This window comes from Apostichopus japonicus, chromosome 12 (assembly GCF_037975245.1).
Source record: "Apostichopus japonicus isolate 1M-3 chromosome 12, ASM3797524v1, whole genome shotgun sequence".
Classification (NCBI taxonomy): domain Eukaryota; kingdom Metazoa; phylum Echinodermata; class Holothuroidea; order Aspidochirotida; family Stichopodidae; genus Apostichopus; species Apostichopus japonicus.
In genome coordinates, this window is record NC_092572.1 from 23830879 (window position 1) to 23849453 (window position 18575).

The following is an 18575-nucleotide window of genomic DNA, read 5'->3' on the forward strand; positions in this document are numbered from 1 at the left end:
CGTACGCCACCTAAGAGTAAGTACCAAACCTGGCAATGCACTTTATTTGTTTATTAACTATGGTCGTGCTTCAGGATTTCCATCCCAGATTTGAGTTGTTGTGAGTAAGAGCTTTTGAGAATTTAAGATTGAAGGATGATTTGGAATTGTGGTTTGTCTGTGCTGTCCTTACGTGTTGACGGTGAAAATGAGGATATTTCCTGTTAAATCTTATGTGAGACGTAGTTTGGTGTATGTTCAAGGTCATGTAAAGTTCAAGGTTATTTTAGTTACTTTATTCTTAGCATTGCTTGACAGCCCGCCTGAATCCGTAGTAGTTGTTGATATAATCTATTCGTTGTTGTGCATCTTTCTGCGTACGTAATGTGCATGACATGATAGTACATTTGCGTACATTTGCATTTAGCTGTGCGTGATCGACTGACTTGTCCAATCAAGAGTTATTATTATAATTGGTCGCTATCGGCACTTCAGCCAATCAGCTGAGTGTGCGTACCAGCTGGTTTATTCCAATCAAAGAAGTATATTTTCATATTCGAGAGTTCTCAGTTGGTCTTTGTCCTGTAAGGACGTATTGGTTGAGTTCTCATATCTTTAGGCCCTTTATTGTTAAACCATTTCAAACTTTTATTCCATCTCTTGCTCTCAATTTGGAGTCGGAACATTTCAATCAAGTTTATGACAAGAGGAAAAGTATCCGATTCGTCTCCTGAAGTGTTTCTTATATAATCTCTATACTTCGGACTTAACCCTCAACAAAATAATCTGTGTAAGGCATCCACGCAAACCCGACAATAATATCAACAAACACCACGCCTTACAAGATCACATAACCTGCATTTACTGGTTTCCTAGTTGCCAAAGAGACAACGAACCACTGTCTGTACACAGGATTCAGAACACTGTTTTTGAATGGTGATCGGCTCTGTTTAGTATCAATGCTTTCCTGTCATGTGAGATTAGGAATACTTGGCTCTTTACTTTGCCTTGTATTGGACGGAGTCGATATTATGACCGATTCCTATTCTGAGAATTGCTTTTTAAACTTAATCATTTTTAAATGGGACCATCCTGTTTAATGTCTTAGTATAAACAAAACCACATGTGTCCGGCTTCCCTACCCAGATGAGATGCTAGTGGTCCATGTTTTATATGCCATGGCTAACTAATGTAAAAATCGGCCAAATTGGCTTAGAAAGTTTGGTGACCAACCCCATAAAGTTGTCTAGCCAATGATAGTTAAGGAGATGATCTTATGGCACCCTGATCTGTTTTTGGAATCCACTAAACTAAACAACTAAAGATATCGTGAAATATTTAAAGATATCTTGAATTCTGGAATTACAACCAAAATAGAGTAACCAATTGCTGTGCTCATTGAGCAAATTATTATAACAGTCATGTTAATTTGTGTACAGTACAACACAATATAACACAGTATGCAAAGCATGACTATATCATCCACTCGTCGCATTCTGGGAACACAAGTTATCATGGGGCCTTGTAAAGAGTCAAGCAAAGAAAAACAAAAACGTTTTCTTTTGTTAATTCTTCATATTTTATTATGAGTGATTTCTCCCAAAAACAATTTCCATTGATGAAGAGCCTCTCTAGCCAAACCAGATACCAATACAATCGTCTTTTAAGTCACATTGTTATATTTAATGTTATTATAACATATTATATAATACTTGATTGGTCTGTAAAGCTATATAATATCTCCCATGTTTTAAAGAATTAGCTGACTAGACACCTTTAATTTAAATCATTACTCACAAAGAAAAAAACAAAAATTTTTACAACTAAAAACGAAATCGTATACGTGTTTGGAATCTGAAGTATGTCTAATGCTGTTCCACTGTCTGGTTACATGTAGTGTAAACTCATTTCTTAAATGAACTTGTAAGAATCTGACTTACACAAGTTCTTTTCTACTTCCATGTTAAGCCACATGATATCTATGTATTTTTATGTATTTTAGATCCTCTTGCAAGCAGGAACTCACAAAGAAGCCTCATTGGCTTATCAAAGCCACAAGCTGACCGAAGTCAGTCTCTTAGATTCATATTTAACGTCCATGATTATGAATTGTCAACAACTCTGTAACTGGACGACTTACATTAATCTTGGAGTGACTCGAGCCGGGGACCTTATGATTGGATGGCACTGGTGTTAACCGCTGAGCTAACACTCCTCAATGAATTTTAACAAGAGATGTTTTTCTGATTTTATGACATAGTAATGTGCTTGTTACGACTGTACACATCTGTAAAGACACTCCTGCCTTTAAGTTGATTTCACCAGGATTTCAGTACATATAAGATAGGCTTTATTGATTCAGGACTTGGAAATATGCTACACAAAACTACATCATTTATATGACAATGAAACTGATTTAGCAATAGAATCAGTTCTCTATTCTAATTTGAACATTTAAGTCTAAGTTTGCGGATTAAGCTTGCAGATTCACAAGACTGGATGAGAGTATAATAGCAATGAATATTCAATGTTTAACTATTGAATTCCTCATTTGAACTTTTAAGAAATTCTTATATCTTTTCAAAACACAGAATTAACAATTTGGCACTGAATCCGTTTCCTACAATAATCTAAAAGATGGAACTATAAGCGATCACGATCAGAAAAGTCACTTTGAATAGTTGGAAGAACACGACACATGAGTAAAGTTGGAGTATAGTTGGAGATGACTCTTCATACCACCATTATGGGAATATGTTAACTATATGGATTATTTACTGATCACATATCTTTGTGAATAATCAGGTCCCCTTTCAAGATACATTCATAAAAAACATTCAAATCAAAAAACGACCGACGCACCAAACAGAAAGGGAAATGGTAGCTTGATACATTTACCCAACTATTTATGGGAATCTGTAATCTACAGATAAGGCTACATGTATAGCTAAAAAACAATGCTAGTAAAATATCTGTCTCCTATGGACAATGAATGACCAAATCCTAAACTACAAGTCCAACATGTGACTTTCCAAGATATGTTAATCAGGAAAATGCATTGAAAGAAGTTTCAACATGTAGGTACTGTCAGTAGATTTCTATGCTGCCCTATTCAGTTTCTTCTTTGTGAAAATGTCTGCAATCAAACAAGTCTCTTTCATTAACCCAAATGTTGCTACTTGAAATACAGCTTACTTAATAAACACAATTCCTCATTCTATTTCATGATAGAATCCTTTTAATTAATGTATTACAACTATGAGGACTAATGACAGCTAATTATGGACTTGTTCTGAGCACACTTCTAAGCACCAACTCCCACAAACGTTTGGGAATTACTCTGGATTATTGATGGAAGAAACTGTTTGTATGTCTTCCAAGGTACGCTGGCCACCTTTGTCTGTGATATGGTAACATCTTCGCACATCTTCTTTCTGATGAGTTCAAACTGGGTGATAAGTCACAGTCACATTTCAATCGAAGACGATAAACTGTCAAAATGCCGGCATCTAAGTTGAATGGGTAGATGTTCAGAGGATCAAGATTCTCAGTGTGTTTCCTCATCTTCTCTTCATTACCTTTCGAGAGGAAATGAAATTTTTAAATCAACAAGGAAAAGGGAAATATTTCTCTTACTACATTATTATCACAGTGAAATAACATTAATGGTTGAGAACTAGTCTGTCTGAGTCAAGCAATCGACCAAAACCACACAACTCATTCAAACTGGAACATAAGACTAAATCAAGTGGCCCCAGCAGACCATGCACAGTTGTGTATGTGTCATGATTCAAGCGATCAATCTTCAAAATTCCATTGGTGAAATAGTGGGTGGAAATGTATGTTAGTTTGAATATCAAACTATGTATTAATAAGGGAATATGCAGGTACATTACCCAGAAGTGTCTTTCAGTGAATCCACAAAATGACTTCTCAGCCTTTTCAGAGACTGCAGCTTGTCAAGTTTTGAGGAACTAGGTGGGACCGGCATGACAGTGACCCTCTGTTGCTATTATTTTTCAAGTCACACTATAGCATAGTCACTTTCAAAATACTTTATACTTCAAGTCACACTAAAGTGTAATTCACCAGCTTTACCAGACCATGTATGTCTCACACAATAGCACAGACTCCAGTCAACTGAAGAATAACTTTCAGAAAGGTGCTAATTCTCACCACTGCTTAAGCAAATATCTTCAACATGATTGATGAATCCATCGTGGTCCAAACCATAAAATTGATCTGATGGAGAAGAGGAAGATTGAACTTAATCTCATATTATTGTCATGAAAGTAAATATCAAATCTGATACATCATTGCGCCTGTCGACCTTGGATTGCTTTTGCTGCTTTTAATATTGCAACAAATTACGTCATAGAAGAAATAGCTTCATTTTGACGCAGCCTGAATTTATTTCAAAATGGTGACTGTTGGCAGAAAGCATTTCAAATATATATAAGGTAAATAATTATGTGAAGTTATATAAAGTAATTTAAAAGGTAAATAAATATGAATATGAGGTAAAGGGTGCTCAAGCCTTTAGAGAAACATTTAAACTTGATGACTTCACAAAATGAACTCTCTGGGTTACGTGCTTAGTGGAAGTTGAGAACTTTAACAAGATGTAACAAGACAGTATGAAAGGACTGTATATGAAGAAGTGATGAATATTATTAATACCTCACAACAGATATCAGATTAACTACCACAACAATGATTAAAGAATTCAATTATATGGATCTTGTTTTCAACAAACAGCAATACAATTGAAGAGCCAAAAACCAAATATTGTATTGTATTCCATCCCAAAAAATATCCCCAAATAAAATGTCATTTTGGTGACTTTTCTTCAGTGACTTACTTTCTGGGTTCATTCTCTGTAACTCATTATCCATATATTGTTTGATACAGTCTTCCTCTTCTGGAAGAATGAGCTGTTCAAAGAGAAACAGAAGGAGGAAAAAAGCATCATTTCTAATAACAGTAAGAAAGAAAAAAAACTACTAACTATGACCTAAGGATCTATGTGATACATATCGACCAAAAATGGAGACGGTTAGTTTCATTCACAGACTGTTTTATTCAATGGCTTGGTTTATTCTTGAAAACAAGTATGGAACTCACATGGTAGCATACGCCCATTAAAAGCCCCATTGACTTACACACTAAATCACAAAAGTAATGTGGTCTCTAAGTCTAGATAGAAGTTTTCACTAGCTAAACGCTACCCATCACCGGATAGCTGACAAGTTGGCCTTTCATGGCACCATCAATTTTCCGTACCATGACCATGAAGATTTTTTGCTATCCGAGCCGGAAGTTTTCGTCACTTGTAAACAAACCTCTTCACTCAGTGGTAAACAAATTTCCTACGCTGCTCCCGGGAGGCCTAAAGGGGTCTAAAATTGCCTCAATTGACCCAATTTTCTCACCACATGTACTTCCATTCATGCTCTTCAACATGCAAGCCACAAAAAACTAGATTATGATTGATAACAGGTCACAAAAGATGTTCTCCCGCTGCTTTTCGGCACTTTTCCTGAAGGAGAACAATCGAGCGGACTGATATAGACTCTAATAGGAGTATGCCACCTTAAGTGAGATATGAATTTTTTTTTTATCACCAAAATGATACTTTTCATAGTTGTCACCATATAAACCACAACAGAAATCTATGCAATTATCATTTTAGGTCCAAAAAGATGTATTTTCAGAGATTTCAGTATGCACGGTGCAGTGTGTAAATACACATATGAGCAATACTGTGTAAGCAGTAACCAGGTCTATGTCTGCAACAACACTTCCAGTCACCAATTTTGATAAGCTTGACCAATTTGGGTGCATCTATGATTCTTGCAGGTTTGATTGGTATCCCTGATCACAGTCCACTTGGTCTGGCTTGCCCTACCTGCAGAAACATCATCCATAGAAGGGTCAGCGGGGAGGGCTTTTTCGTCTCTGGCTCTGAAAAGTGATGAAAACGACTTTTGTTTACTCAGCAGATTCCTCCCAAACTGACCCACAGGACATACCCCAATGTATTCCTGAACTGTTTGGAACATGTTAAACTGATATTGCATGTCACTCCAGTGCAACTGTTAAGTTACTAAGAATAAGAGAAGAGAATCGAAGGTGTTCTTTGCCAAAACTGGATCATCGGGATTTGTAAACAACAGCCTCACTGTAACAGTATTACAGTAGTCAAAAGGAAAGCTTACTGGAATGCTATCTAGATACACTGTTCACCTCAATAGCACACCCAGTCCATTTAAAGGTTTGTGCATAGGTTGTAACAATGTATTAAAGACAGTTATAAGAGAAGAGAGGTGGATAGGGGGGCATATTTCATGATAAAACATTCAAATTTGTTGCTCGGCAAAGAACAACAACGTCAAATTACCGTATTCTCCATTGGTGGCAAGCACTGGTTCCTATAGTTACTACAGTAGATCTCCCATGGAAGCATCAGGATATCTCTTTCTGCTGTCAGAGTTGTTTGGGATTTGTTGTTACCTCACCTAACCAGTTGAGTCCATTGATACCACACCCATTCAAAGTATATAGCTGTGCATGCTGAGGACTTAGCACATCAACTTTCTCTGAAAATTGACAAAACAACAGAAAACTAATGAGGAGTGAGTAGGCTCAAAAACCCCTTGATGCACATATGCAGGGGCAGAAAATGCATACCTTTGTGGATTATTTGCTAAATAAGACTCAAAACATTCTCTGTGCAAGGTATTAGCACTCACCAGCCACTCCACTTAGGATACAGACCTCATACAACATTGTGCTACAGCTGGTGTAGACTTGGTCTAGGATACTAACGTAGCGCCATTATGAACCTGAGGCCTAGGCCTAAGCTAACAACGTTAGGGGTATTTCATGCATTGAAACTGAGTTTTTGTCCTTAGTTAAACACCAGGTACTTCCAACTTTAGCAAAAATAACCTAAAATATGATTACCATGTACTTTAGGTGCCCACAGATGTCAAATTTCACTGAACTTAGTCGTTCACGTCACACACACTGCAGGCATTTTGGTCTGATTCTGAAGGATTTTGAATTTCGTGCATTTGGCACCTACTTAGCAGATTCAAGGCAGGAATCATACTACGGAAGCTTTGGTAGGTCAAGGCTTAATGACCCTATAGTTTATTGGGGAGGAAAAACTGGTCAGAAATGCTCAGAAGGCTGTTCTAGTCTACTGCATAGAAACGCACATGCTCTTTGTGGTACTTTAAGGCTGTAATACTAATTTATGCGTAAAAATCACCCAAGCTTGAAATTTTCTGACGTTTGCTTGAAAACCATTTTTACACACCATAGCAACTACTTTGATCCAAAATTGGGACTTCTAGCACTTAAAATGAAAAATTTGGCATTTTTGCTTAAGGTAGCATACGCCCATTAAAAGCCCCATTGACTTACACACTAAATCACAAAAGTAATGTGGTCTCTAAGTCTAGATAGAAGTTTTCACTAGCTAAACGCTACCCATCACCGGATAGCTGACAAGTTGGCCTTTCATGGCACCATCAATTTTCCGTACCATGACCATGAAGATTTTTTGCTATCCGAGCCGGAAGTTTTCGTCACTTGTAAACAAACCTCTTCACTCAGTGGTAAACAAATTTCCTACGCTGCTCCCGGGAGGCCTAAAGGGGTCTAAAATTGCCTCAATTGACCCAATTTTCTCACCACAAGTACTTCCATTCATGCTCTTCAACATGCAAGCCACAAAAAACTAGATTATGATTGATAACAGGTCACAAAAGATGTTCTCCCGCTGCTTTTCGGCACTTTTCCTGAAGGAGAACAATCGAGCGGACTGATATAGACTCTAATAGGAGCATGCCACCACATGGTCCTCTGATGGATAAAACCAATAAACAGCAAAAACAACATCTATAGAGTCACCACGTCTGACAGATTCTGCATCAAGTGGAGGGGCTAGACTTCCCGTGGATATCAGCCTCTGTACGCCATCAGCATCGTGTGCCCCTAGATGTCTCCGTCTTCTTCTGTTCGAAGTAGATGAAGACTCTCTACCGAGAAATTGAGATTCCTCTAATAACCTTTCGATATTTTCGTGTAAATATTCGTCTCTCTGCTGGTTTAGCCGTTCCTTCTCCGGATTTCTTTTTCTTCGCTCTCTTTGGTATGGTCGTCTGTATGCTCCATCGTCATGGTGACGTCTGTTATAATAGAAATCCTCCAGGCTTTGTGGATATGAGTTTTTCTTATCCTGCCGTGATGTTACACTGTTTTTCTTGGAATGATCCAGGGGACTGTAGTCGTTGAATAATTGCCGTTCTCCAAAATCGGTGTCATCAGGAGCAGACTGGAACACAAAATCGCCGATATCCAAGTCACCATCTTCATCTAACTGATAACCTCCATCTTTGAGAAGTTGTTGGATCATCAATTTCTTCTCCTCATCATCAAAGTTCTCTCTGAGGTAGCTTAGAAATTTATTCAACAGGTCGTCATCATTCAATTCTGAAATCTCATCTGAATCGTCGTCATCCATCGAGTGGGAAGGAGTCACATGATTCTGAAGTGCATATCAGAAGAAAGGATCAATTAATGTAGAACGAGGGCATATGAATATTCGTTAATAGACCAAAGCCAAAAAATTCCTCTCAATAAATGAAATACCAAAGACTGAGTTAAGAATGTTCTCAATGCAGCAACAAATTACTTGTAAGTCACCTGCAAAGAGTAACATTTCTTGTGATTGAATAAAACCATAATAAAGAATTTGTATATTCAATCAATGTATATGAAACATCTGTGTCAGATATGTATCTGTTGCATAAGGCAAAAATCAAGTAATAATGTTTAAGTAATAATCAGTTACATAATTTGAATGACTTGAATAAGTCATTCAAATTATCTTGACTTAAAATTACTTGAAAAAGTCATTCATTCCAAAAATAATTTGAAAAACTTAGGGCACTGTTGATTAATGAACTTTGCCATGTAATTTTTCTAACATGACATGGGTTGGTGTTGATGATGGGATAGTAAGAGTGAAATACTGCTGAGACATGAATAATTTTTCAAAGATGACTTTGATAACAATATTGATAAATAGACCATTTTCATGCATAGTTCTTAAGATAACACTGTTGATGAAGCAACTGTGTTTAGTGATTGGTTAAATGATGACTTGGACAACAATGTTTCCATTGGAACCATATTATGTTGTTTTCATAAACTTTGAAAACAATTTTGATGAATGATCAAGCCAAACTACTGCTTTTAAGTTGAACAGATTATAACACTTCATTTTAATTACTGATGCAAATGATGTTATCTTTAGGAAACAGTTCATTTTAGAGAAAAGAAAAAGTATAAAGGATTTAAAAAATTAAATTAAACATGCAAAATATGGATTTAAAGAAGGAAAGGGTGGTGCTTTGCAAAAACAAAAAGTAAAAAAGTATATTAGCTATTCCTTTGTCAGTAATGAAATGCAACTGCACTTTACCTTTCATATGAACAACTCAGTCAAGGTTCAATTCCACCACTCCCCCCCCCCCTTCTCCCTGATTTAATAAATGACAACGTATATGTGAGAGAAGAGAAAGCTCATAAATAATGCTTGAATAAATCAAAATAATTTTGCTGCCATTGCACTGTTCTTGATGAGCCTAGCTTCACCTCAAGCCTACACCCTCATGCCACCCTGCCCCCTCCCCCTTCTGCCCCGTCCCTTGTAGTAAAATGCAAGTTTGAAACATCTTTGAAACTGATACAAACATTTTCATGCAGTTAGTATATTATTCATGCGATCAGACACACAGGAAGCCAATTAACTTCCAGATTGTTGAAGTGTGAGTGTAAGGGCACTTACTTGCTCAACCTGGAAGTGAATTTGAAAAAAATTAACATAATTTCCAAAGAACCTTTTTTGTTTTGGTTAATACTGAAGTAAAACAAGCTGATTTAATGAAGAAGCAATTTCTAATTCAAAATGACACAGAAATAGGTTTCTGCAGAGATTAAACATAACAAGAAAGCATCAATATGTTAGGTGCTAATTAAAAAAAGGTTTTATTGAATATCTCTAGGTACCTTACCAAAATATGAAAGTGAAAAAATTTGAGTCAGAACGGATCTACACCCATTTCAAAGTGAGATATGAAGAGAAAATAAATGAATTAATGTTACAAATGTTTGGTCTTCTTTGTTTTTCCGTAGGTATGTGCTTGTTCCATATCAGGTTTGTCCCAAAAAATATCTAAAGAACATGTACACAGTTTAATTGTATCATAAAACAGCTTTTATAGAAAAGACAAAAAAAAAAGACAAAAAAGACAAAAAAAGAAGTACCCTAAAACAGATATTCTGTTGTGATTGTTATGTTGGTAGAATGTCAATAAAAAAATAATGTTAGGAAGGCTTGGCAATATTACGATATGAGATCTTCGGTTAAGATGTATCAAACTTGAAAACTTCTTCTGCCATACAAGAGACATGACCTTGCACCTCTCATATATATATTTACAACAGAGCTAAATGTCACTATTACAAGCCAGCAAGCTCAGCTGCATTTGATAACTTTTACTACTGGACACATTGAAATGAATAACCATTTTTCCCCTATTCATCTATTTCTGATTATTTTTCTACTAGAAAAATTTCAGGTTTATGATGAGAAGAATGAAAACACACTAATATTTCTTGGAAATGAAAACCATCTTCTTGTGTTTATGATTAAATTGTTGATAAAAAGTGTAATATATTTTGTGCAAGTCATTTTAGTTGTGTTTCCAAGTTTTCCAATGTGGTTATTTAAAAGGTTTCTAAAGGCAAATACTCGTTATCGAAATGACCCTCTTTTTGAAAAGAACAGCACCAGTTGGTTGAGGGGTTTTGGCTAATTATATTCGTACAAAAGAATTGCAAATGACAAAATGAATGCATATTTACCGAGCATTGTGTTAGTTATTATTCAATGTAAAGTAGTGAGTGAAAAGTTTTCAGGATTAGAGCAAAGTGAAATTTATCTTTGATATTTGATACTTACAAATACTTCAATGCAAGAGACTTAATTATCTGAAAAATAATATATATCATTTTCATCTTAGCACAAAGAGAAACCAAGTGTTGTGACAAATCACAACTGGTAACAAGTCACAACTTGTATCACATTTTAAGTGAAGTGACTACGGGTTTATAACTACATTTCATCTTCATCCTAGCTCACATATATACCCGAAACTTGTAATTCATGATATAACCTTTAACTATTATTCACTAAACTAAGTGCAGAATAAACTGACCATTATGGAATTAAACATCTTTGAAAAGACTACGATTTGCCAGTAGCCGAATCAAGCAGTTTTGCCCTATGTACTCAAATCAATCAATCTGGATTTTCTGAATGATTATTTATCCAATAATAATGAACAGATTACTTTTTCTATCATTAAACGTGTTATAGAATCTTCTTGCTGACATGGTGTAGTTGTATACATATATATATATATATATATATATATATATATATACTTACCCTCTTCTCAACCAATGCATTAAGACTAAACCTGTTATAGAATCATATTCCATATTAATCCCATGAGGTAGTACCTCTTGTAAAAATCATCTATTCTTCTAAGAATAGGTAATATCTACTAAGGTACCTGCCCTCTTCTCAACCAATGCAGTAAGACTAAACCTGTTATAGAATCATCTTCCACATTAATCCCATGAGGTAGTACCTCTTGTAAAAATCGTCTATTCTTCTAATAAGAGGTTATATCTACTTAAGAGCCTGCCCTCTTCTCAACCAACGCAATAAGACTAAACTTGTTATAGAACCATCTTCCAAATTAATCCCAATCTTCTCAACTAATGCATTAAGACTAAACCTGTTATAGGATCATGATCCATATTTATTTGATGAGGTAGGACCTCTTGCTGAAATGGTGAAGTTGCATATATATACTTAAGTGCCCTCTACTCAGCCAAGTGAAGTAAGATTGTCCCTGTTTTAGCATCATTTTTCATTGGAATTGAATGAGGTTTTTGCACCTCTCATGCTACAATATCTTTTCCAATTAAAACGTTGAGGTACCTCAAATTTATACTTGCCTCTTTCTTAGACGGTTTCTGCAAATCCTGATTGCCTGCTCCGTGGTGCCTTTGGAGAGCTTCCTTAATAACTTTGTCTTTAATGTTTGGATGAGTTTTTAGAAACTTCACAGCAAGGATGGTAGCATTGACTGGATTGGAATGTTCAAAGTCAAAGTACTGACCTGAATAAAGTAGAAAAGAATAAAATGAACTAACATAGAATAATAAATAAAAAAAATAGAATAGAAAAGACTTACAAATGACACTGAACAACTTTAATGAGTAGCAATATTACAGTCTATAAATCACAATAACATTCATCATAACATTTATTAAATGCAGGTGCAGTTTATAGTTCAATTCAGTTTTTGTCACTATTATGTACCCCTCCCTCCCCCCCCCCCCCTTAGTACCACTGTATCTTAGTGGAGTCAATACATCTAGCTTGAGTCCCTATTAGTACCATTCATATTAATTAATGAAAGTGTAGTTTATTTCAGCCAATGCCAGTATTTTGAGCCCCTCCCTTACCTCCCACCCCCCACCCCCCCTTAGTACCACTGTATTTTAGTGGAGTCAATATGACTAGCTTGAGTCCCTATAAGTACCATTCCGTCTTACTTGAATCATACATGACATCTCCTGGAATATTCATGTTCCGGTTGAGTATAAATTGTCTGGTCACATCGTCAGTTCCAAATCTCTCTTTACAGAAATTCACTCTGCTTTTGCTTCCTCCAGTGACTCCTAACAACGAATAAAATTGAAGGACACCATTTAGGACCGACAACATTTTTTTCCCTGAACAAATTGGAATCGATCACACTAATATCAAAATCTACGTCTTAGCGAGTAAAATCATTCTTAACTAGTATTTTCCCTCCGATCATGACTGCTCATGATTGTAAACATTTCTTTCATTTGAACATTATTGGTTGCTCCAACAGAGAATGACCATGTCGCCCGCCAGAGTAGACAACTTCATGCTCCCCTCTCGCACCCCTCCTACAAAACTGATGGATACCATTTAATATCACCATCTTTTCGAATCTTACAGAGTACGTAGATAGATAGCTATATGGATACTTCCCTTACCATTCGCATATTTAAACTCTGAAGTGTCTTGTTCATGTCCAGCACACATTAACCCCCAGTAGATGAAGGCATCATTGCCGTGACCCTCAAAACTGACGGAGAGGGAAGAACTCTGAACACTGCCTGACATCTTCATAGGTGGGTCCAACAGAGGTTTGCCATTCCGCCCATTGTTACCTTAAAAAATAGAAGCAACACCCAAATCAATGGACAACATAATGCATTTTTTGGTATCTAATTACAAATTAACAAGGCATAACCTCCTTGAACAACTAGTGGAAGGATTTATCCTTAGGTACTACGTTCGCGAATATGCAACAAATCGGCATATTTTTGGAGAAATTAAGGTTTTATCAAGAAAGGGACGAAAAGCAATCTTGTACACTGGATTAGGGAAGCAGACATCATGGTCAAAAGCCTGTTGAGGCAGCCTTCCAGACTTTCAAAGAGGAATGTATCAGAAGCTAAATGAATGTTTGAAAGGTCAAGTAGAAATGGAAAGATTAGCTGTAAGTTAAAATACTTACCTTCCTCCTTGTTTTGTGGGGGGAGTGGAGGGGGAGGAGGGGAGGGGGAGGTACAGGGGGGAGGGAGGCTATGAAGAGATCAGGAGTAACAGTATGTGTCAAAGGCGGCCATTCTTTAAGTGTTAATTACCTGGCTGTAGTAGTACAGAGGATAGCCTGGTCCGTAGTTAAAGATGATCATGAAATCTGGTATGTCATCATCGTTGTAGTAACCGGCTCCTGGTGTGCTGTCAAGGAAAACACATTCATCACACATCAGACTCTTTATCCTCAAGTATCTCAAAAGTGGAATATGACCAGTACAGGCGTGACGATAGCAATTTCATGTATCACTATATATATATACAAGTATTAAATGACAACAGACAAAATGGAGGTTGAATGAAGGTGCAGATCACAACTTTAAAAATGGCAAATGATGGCATAATAACGGCATTTAATAATGGCATACGCTGATATCAAACCTGACATGTTCAAAATCATGGGGATATAAGCAATGGATATGACGATCAAGACATATAAGCTAACAAGTTTGCCTCGGGACATCAATTTCTTAACATGGCATTTACCTGTGCAAAGATTTAGGATTAGTTTTTTATAACACTGTGAAACATGCACACTTTACACTCCACATCAATGCTTGTCTCAAGTTGGTCATTGCATTTATGAGTACTACATCTACCAAGGCAAATGCTTCATCAAGTTGAAATTACATTTTGAAATATCTCCAACATCTCTCCATCTGTTTTAATCAATTGTATACACTCCATCTTTACTTGTATGTTTCTTCTTACTAATCTATACTCGATTGTCGATGGGGATCCTCAGCATTTACACAGAGGGTTCTAACAGAGGTGTAGATACAGTTCTGGATCCTATTGCATGTGATCTACACTGCACATATATTTCCAATGACTTTGTAAAGTGCTGTAACGTATCCAAATCTTTGTGCTAGTTTTGAAAATAGGTTGACGCAGAGGGTTCTAACAGAGGTGAAGATACAGTTCTGGATCTTATTGCATATGATCTACACTGCGCATAGATCTCCAATGACTTTGTAAAGTGCTGTAGCATATCTTAATCTATGTGCTAGTTGTGAAAGTAGGTTGACGCAGAGGGTTCTAACAGAGGTGTAGATACAGTTCTGGATCCTATTACATGTGATCTACACTGCGTATAGAGCTCCAGTGACTTTGTAAAGTGCTGTAACATATCTTAGTCTATGTGCTAGTTGTGAAAGTAGGCTAACGCAGAGGTTTCTAACGGAAGTGTAGATACAGCTCTGGATTCCATTGCATGTGATCTACACTGCGTATAGATCTCCAGTGACTTTGTAAAGTTCTGTAACATATCTAAATCTATGTGTTAGTTGTGAAAATAGGTTGATGCAAGAGATTCCAACAGAGGTGTAGATACAGTTCTGGATCCTATTGCATGTAATCTACACTGCGAATAGATCTCCAATGACTTTGTAAAGTGCTGTAACATATCTAAATCTATGTATTAGTTGTGAAAGTAGGCTGACGCAGAGGGTTCTAATGGAGGTGTAGATACAGCTCTGGATTCCATTGAACGTGATCTACACTGCGTATAGATCTCCAGTGACTTTGTAAAGTGCTGTAACATATCTAAATCTATGTGTTAGTTGTGAAAATAAGTTGATGCAAGAGATTCCAACAGAGGTGTAGATACAGTTCTGGATCCTATTGCATGTAATCTACACTGCGAATAGATCTCCAATGACTTTGTAAAGTGCTGTAACATATCTAAATCTATGTATTAGTTGTGAAAATAGGTTTACACAGAGGGTTCTAATGGAGGTGTAGATACAGCTCTGGGTTCCATTGAATGTGATCTACACTGCGAATAGATCTCCAATGACTTTGTAAAGTGCTGTAACATATCTAAATCTATGTGCTAGTTGTGAAAATAGGTTTACACAGAGAGTTCTAATGGAGGTGTAGATACAGCTCTGGATTCCATTGAATGTGATCTACACTGCGTATAGATCTCCAGTGACTTTGTAAAGTGCTAACATATCTAAATCTATGTGTTAGTTGTGAAAATAGGTTTACACAGAGGGTTCTAACAGAGGTGTAGATACAGTTCTAGATCCTATTGCCTGGGATCTACACTGCGCATAGATCTCCAATGACTTTGTAAGCCAGTCAGTAGGGCTGATATCTATTGGCTAAATGTGCCAAATAAAAATTCCAAGGGTGGAGCACAATGGTGATGTTCCAGAATACTCAAAGCTTCTATTTTTGACAACAAAAATCTTGCTACAAGTACCTATTTTCTGATATGTGTGTTTTCTACATCACTAGCAGATGATGACGGATGAGAATCTTAAACTTGGTGTTCTTCTGGTGGTTCTCCATCACTGAATCGTATGTGCTTTGCCCTCTTAGGACTGACACTCTTGCTCTCTGTGTCTTCAAAATGTGTGTGCTTTACCCTCTTCAAACTGATGTTCTTTCTCTCTGTCAAGCTGAATTTGCTTTGTCCTCTGCCTCTTCCAGCTGACGCACTTTCTCTTGACTCCATGATGCTTGTGCTTTGCCCTCCTCCTTGACTGACTGACGCTCTTTCTGTCTCTGTCGCCAACATGATTTTGCTTTGTCCTCTTTGTCTTCCGACTGACACTCTTTCGGTCTCTCTGGCATCAAGATGTTTGTGCTTTGAGTTGTATTTGCTTGAATTTCTTTCTCTATCTTCATTTCTGTTTTTAATTTTAATCTTTTGATCTCCTAAGTCTGCAATCAAAGGAATAATATATTTGCTGAGTATTTACATCAAATTGACTAATATGCAAAGTAGCTGAACCTGCATGAAAGAAAACCATTCTATGTCACAAATGTGCAATATATAAAATACCCATTTCAGATATATACTGTTGCTCATCTTAACTATGTCCTCTTGCAAACTAAGCCTGTGAGTAACTTCTATACCATGTCTTTGAAAGAGGCAGCGTTTGGCTTTACTCTGGTTTTAATCAAAATATTGTCCATGTTCTGATTACTTACACAACACCATCAGTTAAATTGTTGTCATTAGTGGACCTATACCATGTGAAAGACAAGAGTCTCGTCTTTCTTTTGGTTCTACTCCGGCTTCTCAAACCCCTCAATAACTTATTTGAATAAATAAAAAATCAAATTAAGGATGTCTTCAGGTTTCAAATGATGGTAACATGATAAGGGTCATATTTGGTTTAAGAAATAAGTTTTGTTACTGATAATGGACGTATGCCGTGTAAATGACGAGACTCCCATATTTCGTATCTACTTATAATGTGATTCATCCAAGATTCCCATCTTCAAATATCATGCGTACAAGGTTTTCAGACGTTGACCTCTGCTGACCTTCATGTACTTAATATGCAGTATCAACAATTCAGCATACAAAGTCTGAGATCCATGCAACCTTCCCTTATTGAGATATCCTATTTACAAGCTAGGCATCATGAACACACATGCAGGTGTGTTTTACATTCAGACTGAGAACCCCATTGTTTTTTTTTCATTGTTCAAATCAACGAAACCTAACCTTAACAATACACCTGAACAAAATAATTCTTCTGAGGACATGGTGATTCTTTTGAATGGATAAATGAGGACTTACATTTCCTTAGGTCAAGTCCTCGGTAAGAATACAAAACAAGTGCGCATCTTCACACATGCACACACACTTACACAATCTTGTTTTCTATTATATTAGCTACAAGTGATAACATTTGCCTCTATTCTAACCCTTTGTCTGGACAACCGATAACTATTATTCTCTATTGTTTAACAACCGGTGACAGGAATTTCATTTGTCCCAAGTCACCAGTTGTGAGGCCAAGACATGCCCAGCCCACCATATGCACACAAACACGCACACATCATCACCACTGCATAGATTCATTTTGTCTGTGGCAAGAAATTTTCTCTTTTAATCAGGTTTAGTTTTATTGCACTAAAATAGGCTACCTATGGTCTGGTAATTTTTCAAACTTAAGGAAAATGTTTGCCCACCTTGCATAAATGAAATGACTTGGTGGTCACTTGAAACACAACCTGAAGAGGTTGATAAACCATCACTTTCGACATGGAGCTCCCTCGGTGTTCTCTCAACTTCAGATGGTCTCTCATCTTGATGGATAGGTTCTTCAATTGATCTCCTACCTTCTTGTGAATTATCTCCATACCTGTGTTCGTAGTGGTGATCACCTGCTGTAAGATAAACCAATGTAGGCTAAAGTGTTAATATCATACAAGTTCCAGTTACCAAGGTTGTAATTAGTGACTATAGTTATTCATACAACATTACACTTGATGATGTTAGAACCAATTCCAACAAGGCACAAAACACTTCATTTCTAATTGGTGATGAAATTAGTATTTGTCCTGATTTATTAAATGACAAGTAACTGCAGTACCTTAATGCTGATATGATATAAACATTTTTAATATTATTTATGGTTAGGTGAAGTGTTAATTCCATACAATCTTCCATAGCGCTATTGTCTCAGCTTAACTTATACTTTTGTCTACTTTATCATTGTCCAACAATTGATTATTGATTGATATTAATAGAGGTTGTAAGCAATATGGTACAACTTAAATATATTGGAACCCTGAAACCTTTACTTTGGTGATGGGTACCAAACTTGTCAGTCATTGCAGACCAAAAGTATCACTGCCAAATTAGCACAGTGTATGTATCACATTTATTTATTCAAGTCTGTCAGTAGCTCCTAGGGTCAGTGCTGATGTGGTAACAGATACTACTTGGGATGATCAGCTTCCCTAGTTAACCTCCTTCACTAATAGACATGTACATTAACCCTAACATAACCCTAACCATAACCCTAACCCTCTAGATGGAGATGTTCAACAGCCA

The 18575-nt window shown here is 36.6% G+C and overlaps 2 protein-coding genes and 1 long non-coding RNA gene across 9 annotated transcripts in view; all 3 read right to left on the bottom strand.

Moving 5' to 3' along the window:
- The window catches only part of LOC139976942 (uncharacterized), a 179773-nt gene that overhangs the window by 36102 nt on the left and 125096 nt on the right, over positions 1-18575 (bottom strand). Inside the window, exon 48 of one of the 5 annotated variants that reach the window (XR_011796329.1) lies at positions 17752-17905. The exons of 2 other annotated variants lie outside the window; for them this stretch is intronic. The gene's annotated coding sequence lies outside the window, so the exon portion shown is untranslated. Of the gene's footprint in view, positions 1-17751; positions 17906-18575 lie in introns of those variants that run through there. 2 more of the 5 variants (XR_011796330.1, XR_011796331.1) reach the window with 2 other exon arrangements.
- On the bottom strand, positions 1535-13338 carry LOC139976954 (uncharacterized). Of its 2 annotated transcripts, none has more exons than XM_071985872.1 (7): positions 13162-13338; positions 12688-12813; positions 12085-12248; positions 7844-8536; positions 4841-4913; positions 4156-4221; positions 1535-3557 (listed from the first exon to the last, which is right to left on the bottom strand). In XM_071985872.1, the coding sequence occupies exons 1-7, from the start codon at positions 13295-13297 to the stop codon at positions 3325-3327; spliced, it is 1491 nt and encodes a 496-aa protein (XP_071841973.1). In that variant the 5' UTR covers positions 13298-13338; the 3' UTR covers positions 1535-3324. The 2 variants fall into 2 exon arrangements, with proteins under 2 accessions (XP_071841973.1, XP_071841974.1); XM_071985873.1 differs by having other exon boundaries at positions 12675-12813.
- On the bottom strand, positions 5660-7832 carry LOC139976961 (uncharacterized). Of its 2 annotated transcripts, XR_011796342.1 has the most exons (3): positions 6946-7704; positions 6380-6578; positions 5660-5943 (listed from the first exon to the last, which is right to left on the bottom strand). It is a non-coding gene; the product is annotated as an uncharacterized lncRNA (long non-coding RNA). The 2 variants fall into 2 exon arrangements; XR_011796341.1 differs by having other exon boundaries at positions 6380-7832.